The following is a 25,361-nucleotide window of genomic DNA, read 5'->3' on the forward strand; positions in this document are numbered from 1 at the left end:
ATCAAAAACATATTAAAGCATAAACTGATGTATGCTGAAATTGGTGTAGATACTATAAGAGCTCTAATAGGAACCGTAAGGGTTGTTTGTGATTTTGACGCTTTAAGCTCTGTCTGTTTGCTTCTTGTGGTTTTCATCAGTACTGAAACTGAGAGCTGAAACTGTGTTTGCACTGTTCAGTACAAGCACACTGTGCTGGAAAAGGAAAGTTATTATTTAATTCTTAGAAGGGAGTGGCTTAACCAGCGTTGCTCAGCAACATCTCTATAAATTGTTTAAACGCCTCTAGACACACATGACACTGAGAAGGGCTGAAACTTCTAGTATTACAGGAAGATCATAACATATCAGAAAACCACTGGGATGGGAAGGAAAGTATGAAGGTAAGATAATGCAGTGCATTACTAATTCATGTTGCATGATTCCTTTGTCAACAGTGTATTATTTAATTGAAAATAGTTAATGAATCTTTCTTAAAAAAAAAAAAAAAAAAGATAATTAAATTACGTGATCATCTGTGGAATTCAAAGCTGACAGCTTCAGTCACCACATTCTGGTAAACATCCCCTTTTGTGTTACACGGATGAAAGAAAGTCCTACTCAGCATAGAGTGAATAAATCATTACATAATCTCATTTGGGTGAACTGCTCCTTTAAGAAATGGTGACCTGAAATTATTGTTATAAGGTGTTTACTTTAATCAGCAGTTTATATCCTTAAATCAGGGCTCCAGACTGCATGCAACCATTTTTTCTGCCGGTGCGAGTAAATTTTGTGCGTGGTTTGTACCATAATTGTGACCTCTGTACGATGTAAGATCAGTATGAACTATAATTTCAGAATTTTGTGACACCAAATGATAGTCGTTGTAATCATCGGGCTTCTATACTTATTGATCTAGCTGTGTGTTATTTTAGTCTTTTACTTTAGACATGCTTTAATTTCTGTCGTTTGAGTACGTATTAGATGCACTAAACTCACGTACTACTGAAAGACTTCCACGTGCTGTGTTTGTTTATCAATCACGGCTGCGGTTAAATGCACTGCATTACTATTATGATACGAAATTGATGTAGACACTCAGTTTTCAGAACAGGACAAAACATCTGATATGTGGAAATAGATCTGTGCATTAGTGTGAATGCAGTCTATTAAAGCTGCCAGTGTCTATGATCTCATCAGTAATAATCAAATGGCAATAATTATGAGGAATCTGTGAACTTGCGATAGGCTACTGGAAGTGTTTTTTGCTCATCACTTGTAATCGTCTTTTCCCCCTTTATTATTTTATATTTGCTTGTACGTTTTGAAGATATATTTACTTTTCATTCTTAACAATTAATTAATTATATATAAATTAATTAACATAATTATTTTAAAAAGTAGCCTGCCTATATAATTTAATAAAAATGCACAAAATAAATTTTATATAATCGTGATGCATTGTTATATGGAATTGAATCGTTGACATGATAATCAAATTGAATTGTGAAACCAGTGTCGATTCACACCCCAAGTGGATCCTATGTCTACCTTCATGATTTGAACGTGGTTACACATGTCTCTCATCTCATGTCTTCTCGACCAATCATCGTGGAGATTGACTCTCTCTTACGTTCCTGCCGCACTTACATTTGGCAAAACTGTTACAGCGCTGCGAGATCCAGCAAGAAGCGTTTGAACTCGCCGCAGAATGAGTAAAGACTGTTGCAAGATCTAGTGAGATGCCTTCATATTCTGGACAGAAATCTTATAAACAGATCAAACAACGCTGACGCTGAAAACCAGAAGTAGTAATGCTAATTATAACCATTGTGGTAGAAATAGTCGAATGTAATTACATCATTCATTTCAGGGTTAGTTCAACTTTTTGAGAGAGAAATTCAAGCAATTTTCAATGACTTACAAGCATTTCACACAACTGTTTCCAGCACTTTAAAGCTCCTAAATTATCCTATTTGGATGTTATTTTCAATGGGATGACTAAAATATACTGTGGTGCAAAAAACTCACCATTATAACCTGTAGATGGCAGCTGAGGAGCACTTATTGGCTTATTAGTCATTTATTTACACTTTTTCCTTTATATTTTATAACAATTATAAAATCACTATTATAAAATATCAAATCAACCAAAAATCAGATTTTGTCAGAACTTTGCTCTTTTTTTGTGTATGAAGTAAGAAAAGTCACAAAGTGCTTTGAAAAATAAACTTTTCTTCAATTTGCGACTAAATCACACAATCACTTAAGTTGTTGGTCAGTAACATATTTACATTTACATTTATTCATTTGGCAATAATGCATTAGTAAATGCTGAAATTAACATTAACTAAGATTAATAAATGCTGTGGAAGTATTGTTCGTTCTTAGTTCATGTTTACTAATGTAGTTAACGAATGAACCTTAAGCACCTTTTATCCAAAGCGACTTATAATTGAGGAATACAACAAGCAAAATATAAGACTATAGAAGAATAATGGTACATTTATTAAGAGTACAATATATACCTTTTCTACATAAAAATTAGGGTAACACTTTACAATAAGGCGTCATTTGTTAACATTAGTTAACAATGAACCTTAGATTATTAAATTAGATTTTGCACATGAGCTTAGTGCTTTACTGTCAAATTAGTATAAACATGAAATAAACAAGAAATTAACATGTAATATTATTAGTAACTGCACTTATTAATGCAAAACAATAGTAATTTTATTATATCATATATTTGTCATATCACTCAAAAATTAAAAGAATACTGCACATTGTAATTTCTACGAGTTAAGTCTATTCATTATCAAAGCATTTGTCAGTTATACAGTTAAAATGGGGAAATATGTGAACAATTTCATTGCAGGCTGATTTAAGTTGTACCCCTAAATTTTCTGCTTGTGCTCCTATAAAAATTCAGTCAGGGGCTATAGTGCTCCTAATAAAAATAATTAGTCTGGAGCCCTGGCCTTAAATATAATTTTGAAAGAGTTCGGTGCATTGTGCTTATGTTGTGTCTTAACTGCCCTTATACAGTATTTGTTTTCGCATTTACATTTATTTAAATGTAAAAGTTTTGTAGGCAGGTTAATAATTAACACCACACCCAATTTTGTAGACAAAAATTACCATATGTAAAGAAATGTTCCTTACTGATGTTTATTCTATCTGAAGGCTGTAAAAGTTTATTGATCAATATTAGAATGTGTAATAGAGTGCTGCAGCCATGACGTCAAAACCTGGAAGAGTAATTCGTCATGTTGACTTCAAAAATATGAGTAAAACAAGGTCTGTGGTAAGCATAACTTAACAATACTTGTTATTAATGCACACGCTGACACACCAAATGGTTCTGTGTACAAACATTGGTTTTAAAAAATAAACGTAACTGCTTCAAAATTCACGTTTTAGGTTTCAGAGCAAAACATCAAAGTATTGTTCATTTATATTTATCACAGACCTTGTTTTATTCATATTTCGAAAAACCACATAAAAACCCATAGGAAAATCCCAAGGTAACAAAAACAGTAACAAAAAATAAATAGTAAATGGCAGTTGTGAAATCTCATTCTAATTGCAAACCTTTTCTTTTCACAGGAATTTCATGTCTCTTTTAAGTCATGGCTCTCACAGGAAACCTTCAAGCATTACTGGAGACACGCAAGCTGTGTGTCAGATGTAATAAGTGCTGTAAAAAACACAATGAGATTTCGTACTCCCATAAAGAGATCATTCATAACTGCTCAGAAGACATCTTACTGATCAAGCAGCAAGGTAACAATTCATTGTGGAGGCCTGTTAACCCCCTGCCAGGTCATCCCAGACCTCCCAAATATGTTGTTTGTTGGTACTTTACTAAAGAAAGTGGATGCATCCAGCATAGAGGCAGATGTACCTACGCTAGGAGCTCAGAAGAAGCAGTGCTGTGGAACATAATGAAGGTTAAAAACCTGACAATTCCTAAGCTAGTGAAAGTCATAAAACAAAAGCAAAGGACACTTCAGTCAAAGTCTCAAGAGAAAGGAGGACAGTTTGACTGCACATTCTGCCGGATCCACTTCCCGACAGATGAAGAACTGATGAACCACTGTTTCACTGTGAAGCACAGGAGACTGATCTTTGAAGACACCTCTCGGACTTGGAAGTACAGAGATCCACCACCAACACACAAGGACCTGAAACTGTGTGGAAGGTATTTATATGAAGTGTGACATGGCATTAGATGTTTGCTTGTGTCAAAGTAAGTTAAAGTAGCCTGTAAAACGTTCTCCCATAGATCCCTGATATGTGAGTATGGTGATAACTGCACAAAGGCACACAGTCAAGAGGAACTTCGTGAATGGCAAAAGAGAATCAAGGCTTTACGGAAAAATGCCAGTGATGCAGCCGAGATGGGTCTACTGTCCTATCAGGACAAGCTTTTGGAGGAATACAGACACAGCAACGACAAGAAAATGATTGTAAGAGAGCCATTCAGCAATGAACAGTGTATAATGTCATTAGTGAGTAACGCTCTTGGACAGTATCCCAAATGTTGACAGATGAATCTCTGACCTTTGATACTTTGCATTGCTACTTGCATTTAATTTGAACCTTGTGTTATGTATGCTAACAAATACATTTTATTGACCCATGCAAATTTTTTTTTATTATATATTCACAACCAAAGCTTTATTATAATTGTACATTTTTAAAAATTGCTTTTTACAATGTCATGAACATTGATTGAATCAATATTCCTGCAGGTCAGTGACACCCTTCCTGATGTTTCCATCAGCTGTGCCCCAGATATAGACAGTGTGTATGTAAGGAAAAAGGGAATACAGTGTACATGGACATTTACCATTAATTCCAAGGTTTGTACATTAACACGTACAACGTTTGTCTTTAATTTCCAAATTAATAGGTAAAAAAGATTGTCATTGTGACATTTGACTGGGTTAGTTACAATAGAGTAGTACCAGTTACTAATGATAATGTGACCAAGCTTAAGCATCGGTTTCGCCTCAACACTTTTCAAATAATAAAGTAAAGAAAGCAAAACTTAAGCGCTATATATATGTACTTTTTTTATTCTTCTTAACTCCAAAAACCCACATGGCACACCCGGGCGCTCTCGTTAACATGTGCATGCCCAATCCTTGCCTATGGCAAGCCCCGAGGTACAGAAAGCAATACAAACACATAAACGCAACCCTATAGCCTTAACATCAACTTCAAAAATGTATCTGTTACAATACTACTACATTTCCTCTTAATGTAAGTGTAAGTCATTGGTGTAGGAGAGCCTCTGCAATGACATTGATCTATACTTCCAAACCGACTTAAATCCCTCCAGGAACCTCTAGAAGTTATTGCTTTACTCAGACGGGAACTGGGAGCAAAATTCAGCCTCAGCAAAGACCCCAATGAGGAACGGACATATTCCAGTGGTGATTGGTTTAAAAAAAACCAAACAGGTGACTGAATATTTCTTACAAAACCCAACAAGAAACCGTATGGCATGCTTTTACTAATAATTATTAATTGAACTGCCATTAATTCATTAATTGAACTGCCAAGTTCACAAATTATTTCCACCTGAATTATTGTGATTTGTTTCTGCAGAGTATGAAATCCCAGTGTCCTTCAAATCTGACCAACCAGGCAAATATGAGCAGTGGGTAGTGTTTGACTTCAACACGAGACCCGTACTACGACAAAAAATCAAGGTCAGAGTTGGAGAGGATGAGTGTATGGGAACATCAGTCATGACCCCAGCACCTGAGATTCCGCTAAAAAAACAAGAGACTGAAGGGAATCTTGAGCCCTGGAATGAGGAAAGCCTGGAAATCATTCCTTTTTTTGAAAGAGAAGAGGCAGAGAAAGAGCTGATAAACAGATACAAGCTCATCATGATAGATGAGATGAACAGTGTGATTAACCGTGACAATTACAAACACAGCATGCACAATTTTTTATACCAGGAGGAAAATGTAGAAGGTGAACTCCTTACCAGGTATGTATAAATAATACATATTTAAATTTGACAGTTACAATTTATAACAAAATTCAAATCCACAAACTGTACTCTCTCTGTCCAGATTGAATCTACGAGGCACTGTGCAGTTGAAAAATCAGCTGTTCGATCTCAGGTTTGGAATGAAATGGGCTTATCCGGGGCAACTTTTTGCTGCTGTGCCTCTGTCTCACCCACTAACTCCTGATGCTCCTCAAGGCTTCATAGTGAAAAGACACGCTATCAGATCTCTTGTTCGTGTTGTGAAAAACAAAGATTATATTGGGCCTATTTATGAGGCTGAATTTTTGAAGGATGCCGCCAATGAGGCACAAGTAGCATTGCAGCTTTCCAAACAATGCTGCACTGATTTGAACCTGCAGAATGGACAGCAGTGTGAGATGGAAGTCCAGTTCCAGCTAAATCGTCTCTGGTTCTGCGAGAGGCACAAGGCCATTGATGACCTTCCCAACTTAGACAAAGTCTTGCCTGACCTGAAAAACAGCAACTTCTGTATTTCTTCTCAGTCAGATACAGGAGAGTTAAATGAGAAGCAGCAAGCAGCAATGAACTTTGTTCTGAGTGTAACAGACAACAGAAGCAGCATCCCACCTTTGTTGATTTATGGACCCTTTGGAACAGGGAAAACTCGAACCCTTGCAAAGATGACCCAGGCTCTTGTGCAGCAACCACAGAACAAAATCCTGATTTGCACACACACAAACAGGTAAGGCATCACAATGCAGTGGCACTTCAGAGTATTAATCCACAAAAGCAGGTCATCTTTCTGAAACTACCAGCTCAAAATAACATGAATTTCCATGCTGGTTAATGCTTGTTTGTTCCTGGCCTAGCCCAGTTAAAAAGTCTTGCGGCGACACCGGCACACCAACATCCAAAATACATACTGGTCATTTCATCAGGGAAATGGCTTTTTTTTTTAATTGCATTTCTCTAGCTGAAACAGTAAAGCATGGTGCAAGTAAGGGCAAGGTCATGGAATTGATTTCCAGGGAATGCATAAACTCATAAAAATGCATACCTTGAAGCCAGTATCATTTTGGAAATGTCAGAAAATTTAATCATTTAATGCAGTCATAGTAAGCTACAATTATTTCTCTTTTTCTTGATACAGTTCTGCTGATCTTTATGTTAAAGGCCATTTTCATGAATATGCAGCTGTTCATCATGAAGCCAGACCTTTGAGAATCAAGGCAAAGGAGAGCAATCCCAGATCCACTGATACCATCACTCTACAGTACTGCCATTTATCCAGAGACGGCAGTCATTTTGAGTTTCCTGATAAAGCTGTTTTAGATTCCACAAGAATCATCATAACAACAACTGCTGTGGCTCGTTTCTTCCATGACATGAAGCTCCCTGAAAACTACTTCAGCCACATTCTGATTGATGAAGCTTCGCAGATGTTGGAGTGTGAGGCTCTTATGGCACTGGGCTTAGCAGGTAAAAATACACGTGTTGTTTTAGCAGGAGATCACATGCAGATGGGACCCAAGCTCTTCTCTGTGAGACAAGACAAATGCTCAGAACAAACCCTGCTCAATCGCCTCTTCTATTACTACCAAGCTGAAAACAGTGACAGCGCCAAACAAAGCAGAATCATTTTCACTGAAAACTACCGTTCCACAAAGGACATTGTGGATTTTGTATCAACACATTTTTATGTGGGAAAGAGTGATGTGATCAAGGCTAGAGGAGATGTGCCTCCTCATCCAGACCAGCATGCCTTGCAGTTCCATCATGTAAGAGGAGAATGCTGTTTGGACCCAACAAGCATGTCCTGGTTCAATGCGGAACAAATTCGAAGTGTTGTTGACATTGTGCAAGGAATAATGGAGGAATGGCCTCAAGAGTGGGGTGATAAAGATCCAGAATCAGTCTGTGTCCTTTCTCAAGGCAGACAGGTATCATATCTATAGCTACTTACCAATTTATATTATGCTTTTATTAATGGCATCCTTCTATTGTATCAAATTCATGTAAGTGTGTTTATACCAGATGCTTCTGCCTCTTGTGTTTCAGGTGTTGGAAATCAGGCAAAGACTGCATCAGCTTAGACTGCCCCGTTTCACTGTGGAGAATGCAGAAAATGTGCAAGGTAAAGATGATTCATCACTTTATAATACTATGCCATGATTATGTTCAAACGCAAATAAAAGCGTAATGATGCATGTGATGTACAGAGCATACTGCCTTTTCCCATATTTTTCAGGAAAACAGTTTAGAGTAATCGTGATTTCCACTGTGCACACCAAGGACAGCCTATTGGAGACGGACCGGACCTGTCTTGAGTTTTTCAATGACATGCGAGTGCTGAACACAGTTATGACAAGAGCCCAATCCCAAATATTTGTTGTTGGAGATGCAGTTGCCCTTTCTTGCCATCAATTTGGTATGTGCTGGAGACTATGGAGATCGTACATTGAGGATTGCATCAACAAGGGAAGTGCCCATGACTTTACCTTGGATTCTTTGAAACAAGATCTCCTTGAGATATCTGAGCTCTGCAGAAGTGAGGATGAAGACAGCAGTGATAGTGAATCAACTACATCCGAAATACCAGACACAGAAGACCCAATACTTCAAGAGCTTCTCGATGAGAGCAAAGACATAAACGTTGCATTGACAGAGGAAGGCTTGTTTCCAGTTTTTCAAAATGAGCAAGTTGTCAATAGTGCAAACAACCAAATTACAGAAGTAGATGAAGAGCAGCTGCTGACTAACTCTACCATACACAAACACTGTGAGCTGGTCAAAGAGTATTTTGACCGTGGTTATGCCAGACCACTTTATGAGCCCACACAGAGAATCGATATCAAGGGTAGAAAGAATATTGGAGAGGCATTCCATGGAGATAAAGTAACAGTAGAGATCATAAATGAGAGATCAGATCCTCCTATTGGAAAAATAATCAATGTCCTTGAAAGTGCAGACACTGTCAAAGAATTTGTCTGCACCATTGAAAGATATGACAATCAAGTGATGACGCCTATCAACAAATGTATCTCCAAAATCTACACACCATTTTCAAAGGACAAACCAGACCTCATTGCTGTAAGAAATCCTGAGAACCACAAAGTAAAGCGTTTCATCAAAATAAATGAAGAAGCACACAGAAAATATCTCTTTGTTGTCAAAGTCCTTAGGTGGAGAAAGACTGGCGGTTTCCCCTTGGGGACAGTTGTGGAAGTGTTTCCCAAAATAACAACTTTAGATAATGGACTGAATATACTCAACATAGAGTATCATTTGAGGAGAACACTTTCTTCATCTTTGAGAAATCAGATGCAAGATATTCAAGGTCTCAGTTTGTTTGATAAGGGACGAAGAGATTTTCGCATGCTCCCAACATTCACCATTGATCCTGACGATTCACAAGACCTCGATGATGCAATCAGTGTACGGGATTTAGGTGAGTGCTATGAAATAGGAGTTCACATTTCTGATGTTGCAAGTTTTGTGGCTAAAGACAGTAAACTGGACAAATATGCAAGACAGCAGTGTACTACATTCTATCCACGTGGAAAGGACCCAATACACATGTTCCCAAAAGAACTGAGTACTAATTTCTTCAGTTTAATCCCTAACCATGACAGACGAGCAATCTCCTTGATAATTCAAGTAGATACTAAGACACAATGCATAAAGGAGAGATCATTTTGGAAGTCTGTCATTCGCTCCAAGAAGAAATTTTCCTATGATGAAGCTGAGGACATCATTGAAAATCATCAGCATTCTGACCAGCTTGAAATCTGCCTTGTGAAAGCATGGTCCTTTGCTGAGGTCCACAGGAGATTGAGAAAACAGGAAGACTGGTGCTACAAACAGCCAGATGAAGACGTGACTCTGGGAAGAAGGCGATCTCACCTAATGGTGGAAGAGCTGATGCTAATGTTTAACCACACGGTTGCTGAACGTCTTCTGTTTGCTAAAACAACAAGAAGCATAACTCCACTGAGATGCCAGGACAGGCCAAAGAGTGAAAAGCTTACTGACCTTTTTGACAAAAATGCCTCCTTGATTCCACTTTCTGTTCACTTCTCAAATCGAGTTCATGAGTGTAAACATGCATCTCATGAACTGAATAACCAAGGTTTGATCCACCACAGAGCCACGCCAAACCCTCAGGCTGGAATTTCTGATTCTGAAACCTTCCCCATATTAAAATCTGTTTTGAGATGCTTGAAGACAGCAGTAGAGCAGAAAAATATCTACAAAGTAATTGACTTTATTACAACTGATGAGATTCACCCCCAACTTCTCCCTTTTGCTATTGCATTTAGGAAACTGTTTCGCAAAGGATGCGTCCTGCGCTCAAACTCAACACATGTTTCAAGAATTGGGCATCATGATTTAGATCTTGACAGCTATACATGGGCGTCATCTCCAATCCGCCGATATATGGATGTCATTGTGCAGCGCCTTCTTCATTCTGTGATTAACAACACAAATGTTAGGTACACAGCTCATGACATTGACCTGTCTTGTATGGAATTTTCCAGGAAAAACGACCAACAGTCAGCATATCAGAGGAAATCTAATGCTCTACATTTTGCATTACAACTGTTGACCCAAAGCCAAAGGAAGGTGGCATACATTGTGGAACTCAATGCATCAGGGACAAACTTCAGATTATCCTTCCCACTTAACAGAACCTCTATATCAGAAAACTTAGACATTATGTACAGGGATCTTCAGTTGGCAGATCAACCACAGTTTGATGAAACCAACAACTACATGATCTTGAAATGGGTGCGAAGGATATATTCATTCTCCAATCCTCACATCCTTGCTGAAGTGAAACGGCAAAATCCAAACTCAGTCATGGCCTATGTCTCTACAAAGACCTGGAAAGGCCTAACAGCTTCTCTTAGAGAAGAAAACTGGGACAGATTGTTTCCTCTGATTGAGGAGCTTGACGTCAGCTCAAGAATCCATGCAAGACAATTCCAGGAAAGACAGAGAAATGCTACAAGTTCCAAAAATTCTGATCCCATGCATGCTGAGCATTACGCCGAACTGTCGATGAGAATAAAGCCAGGTGAGGCGGTCGAAGTACAGCTAGGTGCAGCCACGGCTCGAGGACTAATGACGCCAGCAATTCAGCTGTTTGTTGTGCATCCAAAATTTGAGATTTGTTTGGAGCATGTGAAAGATCCAATCAAGTGTTTTTCAAAATATGCATTCAACTCATCAAGGAATTCATACAAGACATACATGGATTATCAGGCAATATGGAAACCCATGTGTGAAATGGAGTCAGCCTCCAATGCTGTTGCTGAAAATGAAAGCATTCTTATTGAAGATGCAGCCTTGAAATGGAAAAACTCTTGTGAAGAGAAGCTTCAAGGTTTTTTTCTCCTCCCACTTGACAAAAAATCTCAGTGGTCCATTGAATGTGACCTTAAGAACAGTGTCCTCTGCATTCGAACTAAGATTCACCAAAGTCAGAGTAGTCCCTTTCTGGAAAACTCTCAGTGCACAGCTCTCATGGATATTCCTTCTATCACTTGGGTGGCCCATGGCATAATTACGAAAGTTGAAGAAACAGGATCCAAAGAACTGAAGAATTTGCAAATTGATTTTCAGATTAACCACATGCCCATGACAAATATTCCAGAAGCGATATTTGGTGAGAGTACAAGATTTACTCTGGAGCTGATTCCAAAGCTTCTGCCAGATGTGTAAGACTACAAATTGTAGATACTATAGCACACTAAATGTGTATGTATCCTTTATTAATTATGATTTTGTTTTATTTCTTTTGCAGGCGCAAAGAAAATGCAATTAGTAGTCTCACCAAAGCGAACCAGCTTGTAAAAACTATAGCCATTGGTGGAAGAATCAACTCTGAAGGAGGTACTAAAGACTGACTGCCTCCTTATAACATCTTGCATACATGTATTTCAGACTCTACTGTCAGAACTATTGACTTCCTAGCCATGTTTTTTAAATGATCTCTTCAAATGTAGTTTAACTAAATCTACACTAAATCTCTTCAAAGGACCTAAAATTTCCAAGCAGATGCCAGTCAGGTTTGAGATTGAAAATTATCTCCCTTCTGGGTTTTCCCATCTAAACAACAGTCAGCGTAAAGCTATAAGAGAGGCACTGGCCAACAAGTTCACTCTTATCCAAGGACCACCAGGTGAGAGATATTTTCAGACTTTCTTTGGTATCAAAAAGGCCATTGCACTTGATTTTCAGTCCTTTCATTTTAAATGAGTGTTGTGCATTTTCACAGGCACAGGAAAAACTGTTGTTGGTGTCCATATTGTGTACTGGATGTTCAAGAATATTAAAAAATGTCCTGTCTACAATTCAAAGAAGAAGAGAGCTGTTCTTTACTGTGGGCCTTCAAATAAATCTGTTGATGTCGTAGCAGGTAAATTTTGCAAATCATATTTGGCATATTTGGCACACGTTTCTCATGCTCCATTAAAGCATTTTAGCAGCTCTGTATAAATGTTTTACTGTTTATTCCTTTTTGCTTTGCATTTTAAGAATGGAATACTTGCCTAATGTTTAGTTTTGTTTTATTTTTAGAAAACAAGTGAAACAATGCATTAAACAAAACAAAAAATCTGAAGTATGCTACATTGTTGTCACATAACCTTATCACAATTGCATGTTTAATTAAAAAATCTGTCATAATAATATTTTGTATTTTATATGTATATTATACACTAAAGTAGTAATTATTCAGATATTCAATACATGAGGAATTTTACATTTAGTTTGCACAGTAAATACTGCAGAATTAGTAAGAATGTGCTTGTATCTAGTATGCTATTCCATATAGCCAGTGATTATCTTCAGTATGACATTTAGTTATGTGCCACTAGTAAAGCAGCAGTTACACATTTCAGATTTAAATAGCATCACACATTACTGCACTTTAAGTGTTTAAATGTGTTGCAGGTCATCTCGTAAAACTTCGAAATCAACTTAGACCTCTCAGAGTCTACAGTGCTCAGATGGAGATGCTGGAATATCCTTACCCAGGCTGCAATCTGAAGCTGTCACGCAATTCAAAAAGAGGCGAAAAACCCAACACAGAGCTTAGGTATTTGCAAATACTGTCCATTTATCAATTATTTGAGTGTAGGTACTAACTACGACTGTAGTGTATATGTGTATTGTATGCTTCACTAACAGATGTGTATTGCTGTCATTTTATTAGCTCCATTGCACTTCACCACCTGATTCGAAAAGAAGGCAACCCATTCTCCACACAAATACTAGCTTTTGATATGAAAATTGCAAATGGAGTTGCACTCACTAATGAAGAAAAGAAATTGTAAGTACGACTCTAACTACAGACATACAGCACTGGGAATGTTACTTTGGAAAAGTAATAGGTTACGGATTACAAGTTACCCTGTCTAAAATGTAATAATAAGTAGTGTAACTACCAGTATTTCAATTACTTTACTAAAGTAATGTAACTGATTACATTTGATTAAGCTACTTTTTGATTACTTGTATACATTTCTAATCTTTACAACTGTTAATCATTTTCAAACATGTATACCAGGCAGGGTTAATCTTACAGTACTCAAGACTGATTAGTATCATTTTCAAAATCCTTCATCGCTTGAATTAAGATTATAATTTAATTTTAAAGCACAGCCACCACAAAATAAGACTTACTTTTAGATCATTCTGAGGTTAAATCACTGATTTATAATAGAGAACAGGATTGCTCATGACGTTATAAAAGTGAAGCCACCGCGTCCCCATATTGGTATTCCCTATTCCATACATTCCATTGAATTAATAAGAAATGTCTTGGTTACGTATGTAACCCTTGTTCCCTGAAGGAGGGAACGGAGACGTCACGTCGGTGACCAACGAATTGGGATCTTGCTTAGCGAGACCAATCCACTTAGAGTGTAAACTAAACGAGCCAATGCACATTGGCATGTGATGATTGCATCCAGCTGCCGCTGATCGCAGCGCGAGTATAACTAGGCAGCAGGTGCAGCGCATACTCAGGTTTTTGCTGAGGAGCTGAGCCGGTAACCCGGCTGCTCAGTGGTGGTACAGCAGCTGTGGCGACGGGACGTTACGTCTCCGTTCCCTCCTTCAGGGAACGAAGGTTACATACGTAACCGAGACACTCCCTTTCAGTCGGCCACTCCGAGTCAATTGGGATCCCTCCCAAAGCGTCATGGATGCTGCCCCTTTCGGTGTCTTGTGCGAGATTTGTGCAAGATTTGAAGTGATTGTAACCCTCTTGGAAAATGGTAGAAAGTCTGCCGAGGAAACATACCTGAGACTGTTACGTTAACTTTTTTTGCACATAGCACTTGTGCTACAGAGGTTGAAAGTTTTGTAGCACAGACCAAACAGTTGTAGCACAAGTATAAAGCATCTGTTTTCATGTCTGAAAACAAACACAAGTAATGGAGTTAACTCATCACTTAAACAGGCATTTATGTTCCATACAGAGCACAAAAAATATAAACCATTTTTTTAGACAAAAAATTTTCTTGATTTGCTAAAAATAGATGAGTGCAGAAACACATTACACCTCAACATTACACATCAAAGTAGAACAGTGTTATGGACAGACATCACTAAATAAAGACTCTAAATAAAACACTAAATTTGCAAACAAACTAATGTATACCATGACACTCCTCTGTGAGACTAATACTGTCAACAGTTTTTTTTTTTTTTTTGGTTTAGTGCATAGTCTGTGTGTCACACATCTAGCATGACTGCTAGCCACTCTTTTGTATTTAGACTCCTGGCCCTTTTAGAAGAACTCATCCATTTAGCTGCTACCTGAACAAGAGCTATTGGTCAGCATCGAACCATTATTTTTCCACTAGGGTCCGAAAGGATTATATACATATTTTTTAAAGCATCAGTTCATAAAGTTCATCAGTCAAGAGCAGTGTGTGATTTTTCTCTGTTTTGTTGTTTTATTAACATTAAAGGGATAGTTCACCCAAAATTAGAATTCTGTCATCTGTCTGTCAATTCTGTCATAGTGTTTTATTTTTATACCATAATTTATTCACTCTCAAGGTGTTTTAAACCTGAAATAGTTTCTTTTTTCTGTTGAACATAAAAGTTATTTTGAAGAATGTAGGTAACCAAACAGTCGCTGGTCCCCAGTGATTTCCATAATATTTTTTTTCCCCTACTATCAAAGTCAATGAGGACCAGCTACTGTTTGGTAACCCAAATTCTTCAAAATATCTTTTGGGTTACACCTCGGGACTCGGCCATGGAGCCAGTGTTGAAGCGGTTTTATATGAAGCAGTCCCAGCGGCGTGACTGCTGCTGCAGTTGCCATATGCCCCAGGAGCCTCTGAAACCGTTTCAGTGGGACCGCCGTCCTGCTCTTGAACATATTCAGGCAGTTCATCACCGACTGAGCACGTTCCTGCGTGAGGTGTGCTGTCTGTTCAACCCAATCCAACTCCATAATGAGAAAAGAGGACCTTGTATTTCATATAGCCTAGTTAATATCACACAAAGAGTGCTAATTATCTTAAAAAATAAGCATTATTACAACTGTGATATTGATTTTATACAACAATTCAATAAACAATAAGTTAATATTAAGAGACTTATGTTTTAGACACCATATTGCCTGTTTTTGCTCCATTTCGCCAACAAAAAAAAAAAAAAAAAAATCCAAACACAGCCACAGCACTTTTTTACGTCTCTGAGCAACATGACAATGTTTTGTTTCTGAATGAATCAACCTTTAAATGATTTGGTTCAGTCACAATGACTCGCTTATTAACAGTGACTTGCTGCCACCTGCTGGCGGTTTTAATTTCACATTCATTTATTTAAATTTTTTGCTTTCATCTGACCATAGAAGCCAGTGCCATTTGAAGTTCCAGTCGTGTCTGATAACTGAATATGCTGGAGTTTGTGTTTGGATGAGCTAGGAGAATTTTTCTTGAAACCCTCCTGAAAAACATGTAGGGATGTAGGGGCTGTTTGACTTTTTTTTTTTTTTAAGGTTTTCTGACCCCAAGACTCAACTATTTTCTGCAATTCTCCAGCTGTGGTCTTTGGAGAGTCTTTAGCCACTCAAACTCTCTTTCTCACCGTGCATTTGGACGATATAGACACACGTCCTCTTCCAGGCAGTTTCGTAACATTTTATATTGATTGGAACTTCTTAATCATTGCCCTGATGGTGGAAATTTCACTTCTCTAGCTCTTTTCTTAAAGCCACTTCACTAATTTGTGAAGCTCAATTATCTTTTGATAATCAGAACTATTTTCTTTGGTTTAACTCATTGTGATGGATGAATAAGGGAATTTGGCCTTTGTTTTCCCTCCTATTTATGTTTCTGTGAAACAGGAAGCCATGGCTGGATAATTTCATGTTTATAATCACGCTAGTGTGCTCAAAATTGTAAATATGAATAGCAATATACTTCAGAGATATTTTACTTATAAGAATTTCTAGGGTTACCAATAATTGTGTCCAACGTGTATTTAAGAAAAACATTTATTTCATAATGATATTTCCCCCCATTTTAAATTCTTATTATCCAATGAAAGGTAAGATTTTTGTGAATTTTTTAAATAAAAGATCAAAAGGATTAACAATGCAGATTAATTTTCACAGCCTTCTTTGATTATATTTACCAAGGGTGCCAATAATTTTGGCCATGACTGTATTAACAATGACCATTCTAAACTAACAAATGCCGTAGCATGTTTATTGTTATTTCATGATACCTAATGCATTAACTAATGAGCAATTTACCATATTGTACACGAAAGTGTATATATTTTTTTTGTCTATGCAGAAACCGTTACTGTCCAAATAATACTGGAAGTCTACCAAGCAAACTGGCTTGATGATTTGAAAGCAAAATTTAAAGAAAAAAAATGAAAAGTAAAAAAATAGAGAAAAAGCAGTTTAAAAAAATTAAGTAAAAGTTAAAAAAAACAACAACAAAAAAACATTAATTTCATAATGAGATTCTCCCCCATTTTCAATTGTTTTAGTTCAGTGAAAGGTTAGATTCTTGTGATTTTTTTTTTTAAATAAAAGATCAAAAGGATTAATAATGCAGGTTTATTTTCAGAGGCTTCTTTGATCATACAGTATTTACCAAGGGTGCCAATACTTTTGGCCATGACTGTACACATAACATAAAAACTAATATTGTGTGACTGATACGCTTCAAATCGGGTGATTTTAGGTCAGTGTTAGGTCAATGGTTATCTCTGCCAGTAGGGAATATTACGATAGCGGCTCGAACACTTCCAGTGGCTTCACCGCCTGTCGGCAGTTAAGGACGTAATGAGTGATCCAGTTAATATATATAGATCAGTGGCTTAAATACAGATTTTAAACCATAACAAGAAATAGTTTAGTAGCTATGATACTGTTTTTGAAATCAAATATTTGCATAGTTACGACAGGAAACAACTGGCATCTAACGATGCCATGGGGAAAAAAACATTTAATTTTAAAAATTAAAGCATATGCATAAACCTAAGTAGTAACCTATCCTGTGTCCTAAACTCCTTAAAAATTGGTGTCTCATATTTTAGAGCAGTCACTGCAATTTATGAAAGAAATCAATTAAATATGTATGTGGGTGTGTGTGAAAAAAATCAGATGTAACCCCTTTTGTAATCATTAATGGTTTCATGAGTAACTGTAATTTGATTTCACATTTTTGATCAATAACTGTAAATGATTACAGTTACATTTATTTTGTAATTAAATTATGTAATTTAATTACATGTAACTAGTTACTCCCCAACACTGAGTACATCTCACATGCTTTTTGGTTCTATGCTATTTTTTAGTTTGTTGAAAATTGTTTGGACACAATTTCTTAGAAATGAAAAGCTAATTTAAAGTTCACAAAAGTTGCAAAACAATTTTTTTTGTTGTTTTATAGCTACAGAGAAATCCTCCAAGATGCTCGAAAACATGAATTACTGCGGCATGATGTCATCTTGTGCACTTGCACAGCAGCCTCACACCCTGCTTTAGCTGATGCCCTCGACTTCAAACAGATCATCATTGATGAATGTGCCATGGCAACTGAACCTGAAGCCTTTATTCCACTAGTGGCTCATAAGCCTGAGCAGGTACTGCACGATTCCAAAACAATTTTTGTTTCAGACAAACACTTAAAGGGGTCATCGGATGCAAAATTCACTTTTACATAAATGTGAGATAACATAAATGTGTGTTGGAAGTGTGTGTACATATCCACCCTATAATGCTAAAAATCCACCCAGTGTTTTTTTTTTTTTTTAATCCCTATTTTAAAATTCCCTTTCTCAAATCAGGCTGTTCTGAGATTCTGAGAATGACGTAGTTCTGTACATGCCGCTCCCACGATTGACAAGGTTGTCTTACCTTAGACCCGCCCTGAGTGAGGTGTGAGCTGTCCGCCATTGTGTCGACTCCAGTGCAGGGGAAGACAAGAACGTCTCAGGTTAAGAGACTGAGGTGTTTTGTTGTTGGATGTAATAATGAACATAGCAGTCGTCATTTACTCCCAACATTTGAGCCGCTGAAGACGCAGAGGATTAACGTTACTTTAGTTTTTGAAGGGAATGTGCCGATCCCCGATCTGCCTAAATGTTCGCGTGAATCATTCATCTACAGAAGAAGTGAGTATAAGGGTTTTTTATGAATCTTTGCAAATCGCCTTTCCTAATAATGTGCTAGTTAGCAAGTTTCACGAGTAAATGCGGCTAAAGTTTACAGTCTGCTCATCACCCCATGGAAGAGAGGGGCGGGGTGAGCAGAGCTCATTAGCATTTAAAGCAAAATGCAACAAAACGTTGCTTTAAACAGAGCTGATGTTGACAAGGTAAAAAAGGTGTTTTTTACACTACCATTGAGAAATTTTAACCAAAGTATGTTATAGACTTTTCATTAAGACCCTAAAGAATCATATCAACTTGTGGAAAATGAGAATCCGATGACCCCTTTAAACCTGGACATTAGCAGCATAGATTGGTTGTTTAACACACATTAAAGGTTACTGGAGGCTGTAGCTTAACATTCACATCAATAGATAAAACAAAAAATGTTCTACTTAAATTATAATTGCATTGACCACAACTTGCATTACTGCTGAATCTACTGTTAGGTTCTTATCCTACTAATTTCATGTTGTAGGTTGTTCTTCTGGGCGATCATATGCAGCTGCAGCCTGTAGTCCACTGTGATGTGGTGGAGCGACTGGGAATGAGCAAATCTCTTTTTGAACGTTACATGGAGAAAGCACTCATGCTTGACACTCAGTACAGAATGGTAATAAATTATCACACTATGGGCCAGATTTACTATCAGCTTGCGCCAGCGCAAACCGTCTTTTGCCGTTAGAATAAAAATAGTACTGTCAGGATTTACTAAAGACACGCAGTGAAGAATTAGCACTGAAAAGGCGTGGACACAGTTATTTTTTGAGCCTGACCTAATTGAATATGCATTTGTAGGAAGTTCCCTTTCAGGCACAAAATTTATGGGAGGAGAGTATTAAAAAGAATGACGCATCGCAACTTACTAATGTTTGCGCTCATCAAATTACTGGTATTTGTGCCATATTTAACACCCAAAAAAAACATGTCTTAAACTATTTTGTGCTTGAAATAGCTGCATTTGTTGTTGCTAGGAGGAGGCACCGCAGAGAACAGAAAGCGTGTGTTAGAAAGGAGAGGATTTTTTCCACACGTATTAATTTATTTGGAATGCCAGAAGAACACATTATCCGAATCGGAACATACACTAATTTGCACTTTTGTAAATGAGATATTGTGTATGTGTTCTTTAATTTGTGCGTTGTAATTAATCACCTGCAGATATTTCCACGGCCATCGGCGCTGTTTTGGAATTGTGCTCTTTTGCGCTAATTTGTCGTTTAGTAAAACTGGCCGTATAGCTTTATTACTGTATTTGTTTCTAAACATATATGTCAATTACTGTTCATTTTACCATTCTTTAGATCATGGCAGCTCTGCTTTTTATGCTAATGTATAATTTTCAATCGGTGATAGTAGTTATTATCCAGTAAAATAAAACTGATCTAAACAACTAAACCGCAGTAGTTCTATTTTATAGTCCAAATTAATTAAAATTAAAATTTCTCAGTTAAATATCTTGTCTCTTACAGCAAGAAGACATTTGTGCATTTCCATCTGAGGAGTTCTATGAAGGAAAGCTAAAAACTGGAACATCACCCAAACCAAGTCTCTTCCTTAGTAAATCAAGGCAAACTTGCATCGTCTTTGGTCATGTTGAAGGAAAGGAGAGTAGTCTGGTGGTCTCGACTGAACGGGGGAATGAAAATTCAAAGGCAAATGCGGAAGAGGCAGAAGAAGTGGTAAGAGAACTTTAGTAGATGAATTAAAGTGTATTTCGGGGCTATAGTGCAATTTAAAATGCCTATTATGTTAAACACAAAACTCCTATACACATAGCATATCATTCCGAAATTTAATGGAGAATGGAGAAGGATACCTCCATTATCTATATACATCCATAGAGGTCTGCTAAGCCCCAAATATGCACCATAGAAGCGCTCCTGATGATCACTAATGCGGATATTTCACATACTGCTACTACTTTTGTCTCTCACTCCACGATTTCTACATTTTCATAACAAAGCGAGCTAGAAAAGCTAATTGGCGCAATCTTGCAATTCAGCACGCTCACTGACTACAAAACGGACTATAGCCTAATTTGAACCTAACACCAACAGGTTATTCATCTTTAACACATGCGCCAAAATTGAACAAATACTGTGTCAATTCTGTTATTTTCACAAAACATTGATATTAATAAATTTACCAAATAACCCCATGATCTGATGTAGAGAGTGTTAGATTTACGCTCTTCTTCCAGCTTCTCCTCAGTCGATGGCGTCGGGCGGCAAATGTTGGCGGTTAAGTTTCCAAGGAGACGTAAGACTCCTCCCAGCGGCGCGCTCCCTTTCGCAACATTCAAATTTCAAAACATAAGTTTTTGTCACGAATGGACATTATTGGAAATATTTATACGATAGAAAGTACCGTTTAATTTAAGAAATGTTTATTAATTGTTACATGAATACATAACATGAATCGAAAGTAAAAGACCTCACGTGACCGCGCTGTCTTCACGAGCTAGAAAAAACTCATTTGTATATTATTATTATTATTATGTGATAATTGTAATAAACTTCCTATAGGTACGGATCGCCATTCTTTTGACTGAGGCTGGGATAAAGACCAAGGACATTGCCATTCTCACACCATATAATGCTCAAGTGGCAAGTATTAATGAGCTCCTGTTTGATAAGGGTTTACGTGACATCACGGTCAACACCATCATGAGGAGTCAAGGTAAGAACAATTTCACAAATGCTATTTCACATCAGTAATGGCACTAATGACATAATGAACATCATTACCTGAACCCATGACAGCACATTAAAACTAAACATTATTTAGCTCCCTTTTATAAATTAGAAAAATAAATGTATAATAAACATATTCAGGAATTCTATGGTTTTAAGTTTTTTTTAAGACACAACTAAACACATTCAAGGCATTCGTACTTTCTACACTTGACATGTCAATACAGCTTATTATTTCTGATCTGTTCTCATTTGTTTGTTTGGCCACAGGAAGTGAATGGAAATATGTCATCATGTCAATTGTGCGCTCTTGTCCCGAATCCGACATAGAAAAACGCCCAACCAAATCCTGGAATATGAAACGACTTGGATTCATCATGGACCCACACCAAGTTAACGTGGGCATCACCAGGGCTCAAGAAGGCCTGTGCATCATTGGTTAGTTACTATGTTTATGTTTAGTTTATTTATTTATAAAGCACATTTAAAACAACAGGAGTTGCAACCAACATCTAGGCTCGTGGGAGTCAATAATGTGGGGGGGTTAATAATGGTAATTTTAGATGACCTTTCGGATGTATTTAATATAATAACATTTAACAACTTATTTAATATTTTCTCTAAACCTTCTTGTATATTTAGACAAGCACCTGCAATTCTGGCCAAATTAAAGATACATTGTGTGTGAATTTGCACATATTACTTTGCAAAAACGTTTGCAGTTAGTTTTTAATATTACATTCTTGAGGACTCTATGCTTACATTTCTTTTCAGGAACACTAGTGCTCCTACTTAAAAAATAAAATAAAATAAAATAAAATAAAAATAGGAACAGACCTTCTGATCAATGACAGGAGGGTCATTCCTGGGATTCGGTAACATTTCAACTTATATACATGTTTTTCAACTACATGTGATTCAACTTCTAAATACCCCACATCATTAGGCACAAATCAAACCTCCAAAAAATATTCATCATATTTTAATATATCATATTCAAAATATCATATTTTCCCACCTCAGGCATTAAAGACCTTTTATTATTTTATTACTTTTTTTTTTTTTTCTCAACCCCGTAACGGACAAAATGGGATTGGTTAAAAAAGGATTTTACACAGAAATCGTTATAAAACAAACATCTACCTACTGCTCTTGTGTCCCTGATAACAATTTAATGATAATAAATGTAACATTTATCATCATTTTCACATTTTAATAGGTCTGAAGCTAAAAATACACAAATTGTGTGTCTACAGTCTCTTTATTTTTGTAAAAAATATTTTTAATTTAAAATTTTAACTAAAACCACAATTTTATTGTTTTAGCCCTTAACATATCAGATGGTAATCAGCAAGAAATACTTTTGTTCTTAATTGTCTTCCCTATATTTTTCTAAAAATATTAATGTGACACGGTGTGATGGGGTTGAAGACTGTAACACATTTGAAGGGATACACTGCCTTAAATTTAAATTTTTGGTTTTGTTTCTCTCTCATATTGTCCCCATGTGGGCGCAATATCTGATTTATGATGCTTGTCAGCGTTTAAGTGGACATATTACGTCAAAAATTCTATTTAAAACAAAAATATGAGTTGTCATGAGTTTGGAGTATATATATTTACTGAAACGATGACTATTTTATATTTTTTCATTAAAATTATTAATAAATGAAGCAAATAACTCAACCCTGTCACAAGTTTACAACCCTGTAACAATGAGAAATACATACAGTATATTTGTGATGGGGTTGAGTGTTTTTCACACAAAATGGCCACTGCTGCTCATGTAGCATAGGAGAGTAGACTATATATGGCAGCAATAAAATAAACACATTGTATATACTTATGAATTAAAATAAAATGTTGTAAAAGTAATAATTTTCCAACTTAATTTTATATGCCGGGGTTGAGTTGTTAAGCTTGACCGTACCCTCCCTGACTATAACATGCCTCAAAAATATGAAAAAGTATGATACTACTAACCATTTTCTGCAACACTATTAAAGAGACCTGAATGAAGTCACATATGAGTGGAGACTAAATTATTTAGGGGCGTAGAATGGTTAGTGTGACGGGGTTGAGTTTGGACTGAGAGACATAACTTTAAAGTCTGTTTTTTTATCAAATATTTTGCTTTTTTTTTTTTTTTAGAAAAATATTTTTTACAAGAAAGGAACACAAGTAAATGCTTTCATTGTTGCCAAAAATCACAGACACTATGCACATTTTGTTAATAATTTTCAATCATTAACAGTACAAACTCAGGAACATTACAAAATGCTTGGTTCAAGACAGATATAAGTCATTATTTTATGCTAAAAATATAAAAATTCAATCATTATTTTTATTAATTATAATGGGCATCCCGAAGTTTTGTGAAAAGCTTCTAACAACTCATTTTGGTGAACCACCACTTTAGAAGTGAAATATTACCGAATCCAAGGAATGACCCAGAAATCTTCTGGGAACCTTCCTGTTGATATTTGACTCCTTAAAGTTTTTTTTTTTAAATGTAGATTTATTAACTTTTATCAAAAAATGTTTAACTAAACAATAAATTCAATTAAAATAATAAGATATAACCATAACAATCAGTAAGAATAAGTTTCCAGTCAAATGAAATCAGCATCAACAATTCATCTTTGCATGGCACAGAAGAGCACAAATGTGGCATTAAGGAATATTTACAGAATTTAAGAATTTTTTTGACATGACTCAGATGTGGCATTAATGCATCTCATAATAACAATGTTATGAGACTAATGTTTTAAATATAGAAATTTCAATGAATTAAATGACTCAATTTATACTTGAAACTGCCAGTAGGTGGCAGCAAGTCACTGTCTTTGTCACTGATTCATTCATTCAATCGATCCGTTCAAACACTTTGTTTGTTACAATGAATGACAACAACTTCAGTCTTCACGGTCTGTGCTGTGCTGTGTGGCTGCAGTCTGCAGATATTAAATGATATGGATATATGATATGGATAATGATAGTGTTATATATATGTATTTTATTTTATCAGTTTTATATTTGATGCTTGGATTACAGTGCCCTGATTCTGCTATTTTGACAGGTAATGAGAACTTGCTGCGGTGCAGTGTGTTGTGGAGAAGACTTCTGGATCATTATAAGGAGAAAGGATGTGTAGTGAATCCCGCCCGGCACATCCAGGTTCAAAAACCCACTAGAAGTCTGCTGAGAACTGCTAGAAGATGATGTGCTTCATGCAGTTTTATTTTTGTAGCTGCATTTGCTTTATAGCTGTGTTAAATGTGCACTTATATACTCTACATTCACTCATTTATACTACAAAAAAAAAAAAGGACACCAGGGAACATCGCACTTTGTCAGATCTGTTGAATATTGGTGCTATACATTAATATCATCATAAGATAACTACTCCTGAATGGCACTTTAGTATATGTATGAACTTTTAATTAAATATTAAATATCGTTCATTTTAAGTCTGTTTTAGTCTTGGAAATGATATTGTATTCATCTATTTTAATTTCAGCCTTTTTGTGAAGTTGGCATTACTCAAACCTAATGCAAAAAAGTTTTCTTTATTAATTTATGGCTGTTACGGCGAATCTTATTTTTGTATATATAAATGCAAAAAGAAAAAAAGATGATGGTAAAGTGACATTTCTGTCCATGTAATTACGAATTATAGAAACGAAGGACATTTTTAATTACCTCAGTCTTTAAATCAATTTTACCAGGAGAGCACCACTAGACTATGACTATTGCAATGTTAATGTCTGACCACTTAGAGGTGCTGTACTAGCATATAAAGCAAATCCTAAGGCAAAGTGCAATTAGTAACTGTATATGACATATTTTTAGGTGTTGTTGAATTATTTGTATTCAATTGTATTCATAATGTTTTCTGTTGTGTCTATGAGTGTATAATTGTAATGCAAGAATCTGAATGTTCTGTACACTGCAAAAAATGCTTTTCTTACTTAGATTTTTAGTCTCGT

General features: G+C 36.3%; 1 protein-coding gene across 1 annotated transcript; it reads left to right on the plus strand.

The window, feature by feature from the left end:
- The first annotated feature begins 365 nt into the window (after positions 1 to 365).
- Positions 366 to 25,361, plus strand: LOC131542698 (helicase with zinc finger domain 2-like). Its single transcript, XM_058779612.1, has 21 exons — positions 366 to 383; positions 3,592 to 4,186; positions 4,271 to 4,454; positions 4,740 to 4,850; positions 5,333 to 5,453; positions 5,602 to 5,992; positions 6,078 to 6,719; positions 7,128 to 7,917; positions 8,036 to 8,111; positions 8,226 to 11,697; positions 11,784 to 11,872; positions 12,018 to 12,161; positions 12,258 to 12,398; positions 12,935 to 13,079; positions 13,197 to 13,313; positions 17,917 to 18,109; positions 19,155 to 19,289; positions 20,149 to 20,358; positions 21,205 to 21,358; positions 21,643 to 21,810; positions 24,452 to 25,361. The coding sequence occupies exons 2-21, from the start codon at positions 3,615 to 3,617 to the stop codon at positions 24,592 to 24,594; spliced, it is 7,998 nt and encodes a 2,665-aa protein (XP_058635595.1). The 5' UTR covers positions 366 to 383; positions 3,592 to 3,614; the 3' UTR covers positions 24,595 to 25,361.

Source organism: Onychostoma macrolepis, chromosome 06 (genome assembly GCF_012432095.1).
Source record: "Onychostoma macrolepis isolate SWU-2019 chromosome 06, ASM1243209v1, whole genome shotgun sequence".
Classification (NCBI taxonomy): Eukaryota; Metazoa; Chordata; class Actinopteri; order Cypriniformes; family Cyprinidae; genus Onychostoma; species Onychostoma macrolepis.

What these genes read in the sequence shown, in the direction of transcription:
- LOC131542698 (XM_058779612.1), top strand. Translation starts at nt 3,615, where the DNA reads ATGGCTCTCACAGGAAACCTTCAAGCATTACTGGAGACACGCAAGCTG. An exon ending in CATTTACCATTAATTCCAAG is followed by an intron (nt 4,851 to 5,332) that starts GTTTGTACATTA and finishes AAATCCCTCCAG; the next exon opens with GAACCTCTAGAAGTTATTGC. An exon ending in CCAAAGCTTCTGCCAGATGT is followed by an intron (nt 11,698 to 11,783) that starts GTAAGACTACAA and finishes TTTCTTTTGCAG; the next exon opens with GCGCAAAGAAAATGCAATTA.